The sequence below is a fragment of the Patiria miniata genome, unplaced genomic scaffold, assembly GCF_015706575.1.
Source record: "Patiria miniata isolate m_02_andy unplaced genomic scaffold, ASM1570657v1 HiC_scaffold_3, whole genome shotgun sequence".
In the NCBI taxonomy this organism is placed as follows: domain Eukaryota; kingdom Metazoa; phylum Echinodermata; class Asteroidea; order Valvatida; family Asterinidae; genus Patiria; species Patiria miniata.
Genome location: NW_024037069.1, coordinates 29,647,846 through 29,657,787, shown reverse-complemented (window position 1 = coordinate 29,657,787; position 9,942 = coordinate 29,647,846). Strand labels below are relative to the sequence as shown.

The following is a 9,942-nucleotide window of genomic DNA, read 5'->3' as shown; positions in this document are numbered from 1 at the left end:
GACAAAATCAAATAATTTGGGTGGGGGGGGGGGGGGGGGAGACACCCCCAACCAGAACAACCCCACCCCCAACCCCCCCCACCCCCACCCACAACCCCTAACACCCCCACCCCCACCCACAACCCAATAACAGTCTCTAATTCTCACATCTGTGATAGATGTTCCAACATCAAGTCGCCATAGTTCATACCGAGTCCTCCATAAGGAACACAGTGTGAGCTAGATGCTTGATGCTTGTCAGTCAGTTTCATGAACCGGGCCAGGTTTCTTAGTTCTGCAGGGTCTTGCGTACTGCCCTCGCTTGTGATTGTTAAGTGGCGGGGAGGGGTGATCCTGTAGCCGGGTGCGGTGCTCGCTGCTTCGAGTGCTTGACTGAACGCATCCAGTCCTGTGTGAGTTATATGCCTGTTGAAGCTATAATGGAACAATAAAAAGACAAAGTAAGGCAACAAAAAGAAAAGAAAGGCTCCGGTTTCTGGTATGCGCGTTTGTCTTGACTATCCAAATTTCCAGACGAATGTTCGTGTTGGTTGAGATCCTAAGTGGATGCAGAATTCTCAAGCCTTATGGCCTTACTGAGGTCACCTCAAGCTCCACCCTGAAGGATATTTTTGAGAGTTTTAAGGGGATCGAAGCGTCATTATCTGCAACATCAGCCGAAATTTGAAGAAAAAAAAAGTAGGAAAAAAAAAAACCATGTCGCACCACTTTTGTGGCAAGCTCCATACCAGAAACTGAAGACTTTTTTTGGCCTAAGCCTAATATAAAACTGGACCAAAAAGGCACAAAATCATACAGGGTGAGTAAAAAAAAACCCACTGAAACCCAAATGGCAGGACCAATTTTGAATGAAGTTTTGTCTGTAGCCCTTTCAAAATCTAGGATATGAAAGCCCATTTATTAACCTTTCTTTTAGTACAAGAATCATTCAAATCACTTATGTACTTTTCAAGTTACCGAATTTTGAACACAAACACCGTTTTAAAGTTCTGTCCACGGATCACAAAAAAGGTAAGTGTTCTTTCAGCAAAACGAAAACAATTCACATGGGGATGCAAGGTGTAACGAACGTTATAGTATGAACGTACGAATGCGCGCATATGCTACATTTAAAAATCAATTAAAACGTGGGTCCATTGTTCCACCTAAAGTATGGTGGCTGCGCGTCCATGTCGGCACGAGTGCGCGCAGCGAGTGCGCGCACTCGTTTTTTAAATATAACTCTATGGATTGAGATCATTGCGAGAAGTTGCCCCCCCCCCCCCCTTTGTGTGTGTGTGTTTTTTTTTTTTTTTTTTTTTTTTTAGAGTTTCACCCCGAAGTGTATATTTTCTAATTGCTAATATTTGTTATATTTATCAATACAAGAGTGATCCCTCATCTGGACTTATGTACTTACCTGATATCTAAGCACAATTTAGAGGCTTGGATGTCAGTGTCTGTCGAGGGATGTATGAAGGCATCAACCAGCAAACGTACACACTCATTGGCTGTAAGGCACCGCCAAAAAAAAAAAGGGAAAGAAAAGGTGTAGCGTTATCGTCGGTTTCTTTTGATGGGCTTTTTGTGAAATGGATGAGAAGTAACATTTTTATTTTGCAAAATGTAGTTACACTTACATTTTGAGTAGATGTACATTTTAAAAATCGGGTTTTCTCCATATTCAAATTGTTACGGTGTTCGGCCCATGTGCCATAGTACATGGGTTCGAACCCAGACAGGGAACATGGAACTTGTGTCCTCGGGCAAGACACTTTACAACGATTGCTTCTATATGTCACTTGGTGGTCGGTCAGTCTGTCTGTCTGTCTGTCGTGCTGTCTGTCTGTCTGTCCCCAAAAAATTGACCAAAAGTATGGTATTTATGTGCCATTGGTGTCGCAGTTTTGGGCGTCACATTTTTAGGCTCCGGCAGGGATCGTTTCGATCGATTTCATGCAAGACTTTCATGCAAGACTTATTGCAACATGGCCAGAGCTTATTGTGCACTCGCACTTGTTTAAATGATGGCAGGGGAGTATACTCTGTCTGTGCTACTTACTCAGGTTATTGTTCACCAGGAGAAGTTGGCAAAGAGTGGTGTTAAGGCGGAGGGCTTCCACAAAAGCCTTGGCATGGGTCCAACCTAAAATCAAACAAAAACCAAACACTGTATACTTCGACCCTTCTTCGCAGGGTCCCGGGCCAATTTAATCAGCCATGGCCTGCATAAATGAGGGCCTATTACACTGTTATAACCCAATTTTTTGGTTACAAATGAGCGTGAATCCCCATCTAATGGAGTAATTTTGTAAGTTGCTATGATTTTAATTAAGGGATTAAGGTGAGCTTCTGAGGTTTTTATCACTCTGTTTAAGACCACTTAGAGTTTTGGTGCTGATAATTACCCGAGCCGGAGGCGAGGGTAATTATCAGCACCCAGACTCTAAGTGGTCTTAAACAGAGTGATAAATACCGACGGAGCACATATTTATTCCCATTCATAAATACCTTTTCGGTAAGAAAAAATGATATAATTCGTTCAAAACATCCCGATTTTGTTCAACAAATTCACTTTATGCTTTTTGAAACATCCCTCTTGCAAAATAATGGAGTGTTCAGCTGGCGAGTAAGATGTAAACAACCCTTTTATGGAGATTGACGCGCGCGTATCATGTTCTGCGCGATGTCACGCAGAACGCACCTGGCGCGTTGCGTTTTGAATTTAGAACTATAAAATTCTGACTCCCGGGTAGTGTTGGGCATGCCTACGTGAGGATTGTGAACGTTCAACCAATGAAACGATAAGAGGCACTGGATTTTTAGGAGTCCACATTTTATGTGACACTGGAATAGTGTTTAAGACCAGCTAGCCATGTCTTTATCATCCATTTAAGAACGGCCACGGGACGGGCTCTCAGTGGTGAGAGGTGAGCACTTCACGCACTGCCCCACCATGCTACCCATATCAAATTGCTTCAATAAATGTGGCATAACTATTGTCGTGGCATAACTGTTGTCTTCAAGCAAACTTGAACCCTCGATCCTGCTTTGAAACGAAGGCATTGGCTAAACGCCAATTAAAATGCGTTGTCACAAAATGTGACATTAGGACAAAAAACCTAACATCATGAAAAAAGGATAATCAAAATCCAATCTGATCATACCTCTTAACACAAACTGGCACCCGCTGAGATTCAACTTGGTGAGCGGGCTTGTCTGTAAGAGCATAACCAGGCCCGACTGACTAGCCTGGTGACTTGTACCGGAGACCCCTTCACCCAGGCTAGGGCAGTAGGTGTTACACGCCACATTCAGTTCACGAAGGCTTTTACAATCTGCGGAAGAAATAAATACAATTGGGGGAAAAAAAATCACTGCGGGAAAATTACGGGGATTAGAAGTTGTTCTGAATCCAAACACTAATGCCTGACACATTGAGCCTGTTGAGGATAACTTGTCCAAGAACTTATCCTTGATAAGTGATGAGATGAATTCTAAGATGATTATTTGATTAAGAAAAAAAACGAACGTCATGATCAATCTCAAATCAGGATAACTTGATTACACACGGACAGAGTTGCAGTCGATTCGATCACGAGTCATCACAAGACCATGACAAGTCAAATCACAAGCTATGTAAAATTAACTGTGACAGAGGCATTCCTTTATTATTCATCTCCAATTACTTGTGACTGGACTTGTGACTGGACTTGTGACTGGACTTGTGACTGGACTTGTGACTGGACTTGTGACTGGACTTGTGACTGGACTTGTGATGCACTTAAGCCGGGGCTTGTGATGGACTCATTAATATATCTGATCACACAGCATTGACAATATTAACAACCAAAAAACCCCCAAACCAACTGAAAATCACCTTTTGCACAGATGAAAAGCCTGTCCAGCATTTTGGTCCCAAGCTGGCAACCTTCCAGGTTCAGATGTCCGATGGCGCAGTCTGGCTGCAATAGCGCCCTCTCTAGACAGGTCAGGGAAAGCAACTTGTTGTAGCTCAGCTCAAGGGCGCCGAGCTGGCTGAAGGCTGTAACAAAGATTGTGAGCGGGATGACAAAATTCTCAATTAAAATTTATTTAAGTTGAACAAAGTACTTGACTGAAGCAGAATTTGATCCTGCGCTCTACCAACTGAGCTATCCAGCCCTATGTTGGCGGTTCTCCCAATTTGTCAATATCCTTGTTCAAGAGCGCTAGTCAGAAGCCACAACATAAACACCAGGCAATAAAGCCCACATGTACTAGCTATTTGTTTATGTGGATATTTATGTAAATTAAGTTGACCCCACTGTCAGACTCTATCCATAGTGAGAGACATTCAAGGTTGTCTTCAGACTGTACTAACCATCTCCAAGATGATCAAGTGAATACTGTGCGTTGTTGTCCCCACCCTCAAACGGTCCATCAGCGGAGAAACTAATGTCGGTGGCTTTCAACTCCAGCGTGTCAAGCTTAGATCTGAAGAGGAACAACAGAACACAAATACACGCAGGAAGTAGAAAAGTTTTCTGTTCACGATGGAATAGGGATAAGAAGAATGTGATTTTAAAAACTGGGATCAAAAATTACATCATGATAACAATGCAGTGCAATTTCCTGCTAAGCGAGTTGCAGTCGGGTCATCGCAAGTCCATCACAAGCTTGTGGCTTGAGACTGAGACTGACTTATGATTGGCTTGTGACTGACATGGGATTGGCTTGTGAGTGATTTGTGATTGGCTTGTGATTGACTTGGGAATGGCTTGTGACTGACTTGTGATTGGCTTGTGACTGACTTGTGATGGCTTGTGAATGATTGTGATTTGCTTGTGACTGATCTTTGATTGGCTTATGACTGACTTGTGATTGGCTTGTGAATGATATGTGATTGGGCTTGTGACTGATTCGTGATTGGCTTATGACTGACTTGGGATTGGCTTGTGATTTACTTGTGACTGGTTTGTGATAAGCTTGTGTCCGACTTGGGATTGGCTTGTGACTGATCTTTGATTGGCTTATGACTGACTTGTGATTGGCTTGTGAATGATATGTGATTGAGCTTGTGACTGATTTGTGATTGGCTTATGACTGACTTGGGATTGGCTTGTGATTTACTTGTGACTGGTTTGTGATTAGCTTGTGTCTGACTTGTGATCGGCTTGTGACTGACTTGGGATTGGCTTGTGACTGACTTGGGATTGGCTTGTGACTGACTTGGGATTGGCTTGTGACTGACTTGTGATTTGCTTGTGAGGACTTGACTGCATCTCTGGCTGCCAACTTGGGAAACAGCAATCAACGATCACTCAAAGAGGAAAAGGATTTAACCCAAGTCAAATGACGTAATGACACCAACCTCGTTAGAAGAACATTAAGAAGGGGAAGATTGCAGTCTTTGACAACGTTGTACTCAATAAGTAATCTCCGCAGTGCGCCACCGCGCCCCTGTGCCCCAATCAACGCCGATAACAGGTGTTGACAAGTATCCTGCAACATCACTGCAAAAAAAGACGCCATGCACTTTATGTTATTCTAACCTTTAACCTCTCCAGGTGCGAAAACGTGCAGTTCCTGCTTTTTGTTACTGCGCATCTATGTAAATCGGCCCTAGTACTGTAACTCGGTGACCTTTGACTTTGGAGTAAAAATACCCAAGGTAAGTTCATTCCATGACTGTTTTATTAAAACTTGATTGGGAAAGGTACAAATCTACAGATTCGACGTGAAACGACCTTTGCTGGAATAAAAAAACTCACAATTGTCTATGAATTCCAGTTCCCGTAGGCCCGGCCACACACTCAATACACGCTCAAGCATCTGGCTGTAATCTGGATAATGAAGGACAAAACCGCACAGAACCAGATGCTGAATGCAAGGGTTGGCAGCTCTACCGCAAGGATGCCAAGTTCTGGTGTCAGCAGGGTCAGCGCGTTGACAATTGAGGTCAGACTCTGAGAGCACAGTGTCGGCAGATCTGTTTGAGGCTGTGTCACTGATAGGACATGCAAAAGGCACTTCTTCGTTGGTATCCAAGTGGGATGAGGGGTGCGGATACTCTGGAAAGCTGGAATCCGATTGAGTGTCGATGGGCTCCGAGAAGCAGAAATCGTACAGGTCCTGGTGCCTCCCTGGCCCTTTCGAGTTGACATCCTCCTGACTAGGTCTCCGATAGACTTGCTGAACAGTCTGAGCATCCTGTATGATTCCTAGTGATTCCGAGCACTGTCTGAGAGAGTCGCAGTGTTTTGCTCCAGGAAGAAACCCGTTGGTATTTTTTCTCTTGGGACATCCTCTTGCCTCCGAGCAATGTCTCAGAGAGTCTGTGACTCTCTGAGACATTGCTCCGGGAAGAAACCCGTTGGTAGTCTTCCTCTTGAGACATCCTCTCGCCTCGCGCTCACTTCCGTTGCTCTCTCCGATGTCTTCGCGCCTTCCGGCGCACACTTCCAGGATGCCGAACAGCTCGGCTGGGGTCAGGCACTTGGGATGCTTCAGGGTGAACTTTCGCAGGACCCCGTGGTGAATCAGTTGCTCCAAGAACCTCTTCAAGATGTCTCTGTATTTCGGAAGGTATTGGAACAGGACCAGCTCCCTCAGGTTCTTTTGAAGAATCCCCATAGTCTGCTCACTCCTCTGGCAAATAAATGCAAACATGACAGAAAAGTCAACGCCAATAGATAATTGTGGCTCACATTTATAGAATCAATATTTCACCGCAGACTTGCAAAATGCAAGCATATTTTTTTTTGCAGACCTGAATGTACGGGAGAAGTCGACTCTCCAAAAGCAGCGAAGACGGAGAGTAGTCATCCAGTGGTCCTTGCATCTGGCTCCAGTCGTTGCCCCATGATAGAGGATTTTGAAAGATTTGCTGAATTCTCACACTCTGCACATCTGCAAGAAGGAAGAGATTCTGAAGTCTTACTAGGTTTTACTGCAAGGTTTGGTCTGTAAAACTATACAATTTAGAATTTGAGCAACTTGGGAATTTTCGCAAGTTGCAAGAAACCGCCAGAGATTCTGCCTCAAATTTGAATTGCTCTCAATATTGACGTTCTGGAAATAAATTGGAGTTACAGTCGAGTCACTTGGGTCAAGGTTGAGTCCAAGTCTTTCGTAACTTAAGTTGAGTCTGAGTCACCAAAACTGTGAATAGAGGGGCTTCAATCCACGTCCAGGACTCGGATTGCACTACAGAGAAATGAGTACTGATGGACTTGTGATGGACTTGTGATGGACTTGTGATGGACTTGTGATGGACTTGGGATGGACTTGTGGTGGACTTGTATTGGACTTGTGATGGACTTGTGATGGACTTGTGACGGATTTGTGATGGGCTTGTGATGACTTGTGATGGACTTGTGATGGACTTGTGATGAACTTGTGATGGACTTGTGACTGACTTGTGATGGACTTGTGATGGACTTGTGATAGACTTGTGATGGACTTGTATTGGACTTGTGATGGACATGTGATGTACTTGTGATGGACTTGTGATGGACTTGTGATGAATTATGATCCATCACAAGGACGTGAAGGACCTCAACTACACCACCCTCCTTCTGTTATACTCACCCCCCTCTCCAGTCCCGTCTTGGTTATTGTGACCCAACTCCTGGAGTCGCACCTGGCACATCTTGTCAAGAAACTTCTGCCGCCAGTCCTGATTGGCCAACTGGGGGTCGTGACACGCGCACTGCCTGGAAAACTGGATCCCCCAGGTTAAAAGATAAAACTTCATCCAGTACCGCTGAGCATCAATACCTGAAATTAAAGACGTAAACAAAAAAAGTGAAGACAAGTCGCCTTAAAATCGGGGCCTAAGTTCACGGTGGTGCTTATAATTAGCAGAAAACATTACTAAGCAACTGTATGCGCTAAGCATAAATCTACTGATGAGACCCATCCTCAGCAATAGACATTGCATTACATTTTGGCCAGTAGTGTGATTTCGCTAAGCCAATACATTCCTGGCTTAGCACTTTGCTCCAGGTGACTGCTTACACTACAGAAGTAGTCAAGTAGCTTAGACATAGACTCAGGCTCGTTGGAGACGGAGAACATATTTACCTTTCCCCTGGAGAGTGGGATGCAGTCTCGCCAAGCTGTCCACACTTAGCACAGATGCAAGGTCCTCAATCAGATGGGACGGTAATTCTGAAACAAATTATATTGCATATTGCCAAAAAGGGTAAAAAGAATGTTAAAGGGAATGTACATCTTGGCTTTTGCTGTAATTTTCAGAAATGAACTATTTTGAGGGGTTAGTATAACAGATCAAATATTGTTACACTGACATGTTTGAAGTTTTGTGTTCGAAAATACTGGAAAAACGAAGAAAAACAAAAATTTCAAGTAGTCTGGTTCCCTGACTCCACTAAAGATAAAATGGATCATTTATAGATGCCGGAAAATTGTAAGATAATGGAACCAGTCTAACTAGCCTGCACCCGTTCATGAACATGTTACCAATAGCAAACAATTTGGACTGAAAAAAAATTGGTAAATTTGGAGCAGTAGTTGAAAAATAGTTAGGTTTTTCCAACGGTGGTCGGCCGACCACCGCTGGAAATTTATACAAAATACCACTTTTCTTGAAAATGACTTCACACATGGTGCCATAATTTTACAGGATGCTTTAGACTGTCATTTACCAACATCCTAGTAGGGTATTTCGTAAAAAAATGGTAGTTTTGTTGTTGCAAATGTTGTATATTCCCTTTAAGTGTATTTAACAGAAATCCAAAAAAACTAACGTCAAATGCACTTTGTGGCAATTGTCATGATTGAAAATGTAGTTACGTTTCCCTGTTTTTTAAAAAGTACTTAAGTTATTAAGTTAGACCTAATTAATTTTTTTTTATCATACCAAAATGCCTTCCACAACCTTATTATCTTCTTTTAATTCAACTGATCCATATTTATGGTAATTTTGAACAGTTTTTTGGGGGGTAGAAAATGTGATTTTCTTACGCATTTTTCCGTTGATGCCATATGTGAATCTATCAACAGAGTTTTCATACTCACTGTCCACGAAAGAGCGAATAAAAAAAAAGTACAGACACAAAATAAATGAATTTATTTATTCATATTATTTTTTACTTAAATAAATACGTACCCTGTATACTACTGATTTGCATGTGATGATCTTCCACACATTTCGAGACCTGTCTCAAGCAAAGTGTCTCCAGCCTGAGGCATTTCAACTCGTCCTCGTCCTCTTCCTTCATTATTTTTTTTTAGTTCATAAAAATTGTATTCGATTGCAACTATGCAAGTTTCTTCTGTGTCATAAGACTCCTTCAATTTCCAAACTTTGATCACTGAGATTTGTTTTAGTTAACTGGGTACCTAGGACCACTTTATGAAGATCTTTGAAAGTTTGAGTTTCGAGAGGCAAGTGGTAGGGCCTACCGATACACCAACACGATTGCGGCATATGCAGAGCATTTCTTGGTCTTTCTTGTTGGGCCACTTTCCGGCATTGTTGGGGTTTTGCATGACACAAACTAGTCCGAAAATTTGGGACTCTCAATACTAGTGTTAGCCCCACTAGTGTGGCCGTCGGTATGCTGCGCTGAACCTAAGGCCACACACCGTGGTACCGCGCGCTACTGAGGACGAAGTTTTCATAAAATTCAGGGCAGTTTCTTACATTCTCAGTTTCTTACTTTCTTATGGTTGTATTCTATGATGTCTCACCAATCACTTCTGGAATGCTAAGGTCTAATGATGTTCCATTTTCCGAGATATTCTTCAATCTTTCTGGAGTCCATATGCACTCGTGAAACGTCTGGTGATGGCAGCCATTTTGAATGGGACAAGAGATGACCTCAAGCTGTGACGTCGCGTGTATGCAAATTGCTTGTCGAGCGCGCGAGGGCGCGAGTTGCAAATGCGACGGCTGTTTCCTGTACCATGCATTTATCGGCAGGGGGCCACGTGCACCGATCTCTATTCAGGATC

The 9,942-nt window shown here is 43.1% G+C and overlaps 1 protein-coding gene across 2 annotated transcripts in view; it reads right to left on the bottom strand.

Annotated features, from left to right (window-relative positions):
* Window positions 1–128: 128 nt before the first annotated feature.
* LOC119737403 overlaps window positions 129–9,942 on the bottom strand; it is a 21,897-nt gene continuing 12,083 nt past the window's right edge. The window contains exons 2-13 of one of the 2 annotated variants that reach the window (XM_038211735.1): window positions 9,095–9,200; window positions 8,047–8,133; window positions 7,552–7,740; window positions 6,731–6,870; window positions 5,733–6,609; window positions 5,333–5,474; window positions 4,343–4,455; window positions 3,860–4,024; window positions 3,147–3,317; window positions 2,042–2,125; window positions 1,400–1,490; window positions 129–414 (exon numbers count right to left, since the gene is read on the bottom strand). In XM_038211735.1, the coding sequence (XP_038067663.1) occupies window positions 144–414; window positions 1,400–1,490; window positions 2,042–2,125; window positions 3,147–3,317; window positions 3,860–4,024; window positions 4,343–4,455; window positions 5,333–5,474; window positions 5,733–6,609; window positions 6,731–6,870; window positions 7,552–7,740; window positions 8,047–8,133; window positions 9,095–9,116 (2,352 nt within the window). In that variant the 5' untranslated portion in view covers window positions 9,117–9,200 and the 3' untranslated portion in view covers window positions 129–143. Of the gene's footprint in view, window positions 415–1,399; window positions 1,491–2,041; window positions 2,126–3,146; window positions 3,318–3,859; window positions 4,025–4,342; window positions 4,456–5,332; window positions 5,475–5,732; window positions 6,610–6,730; window positions 6,871–7,551; window positions 7,741–8,046; window positions 8,134–9,094; window positions 9,535–9,942 lie in introns of those variants that run through there. The other variant, XM_038211734.1, reaches the window with a different exon arrangement.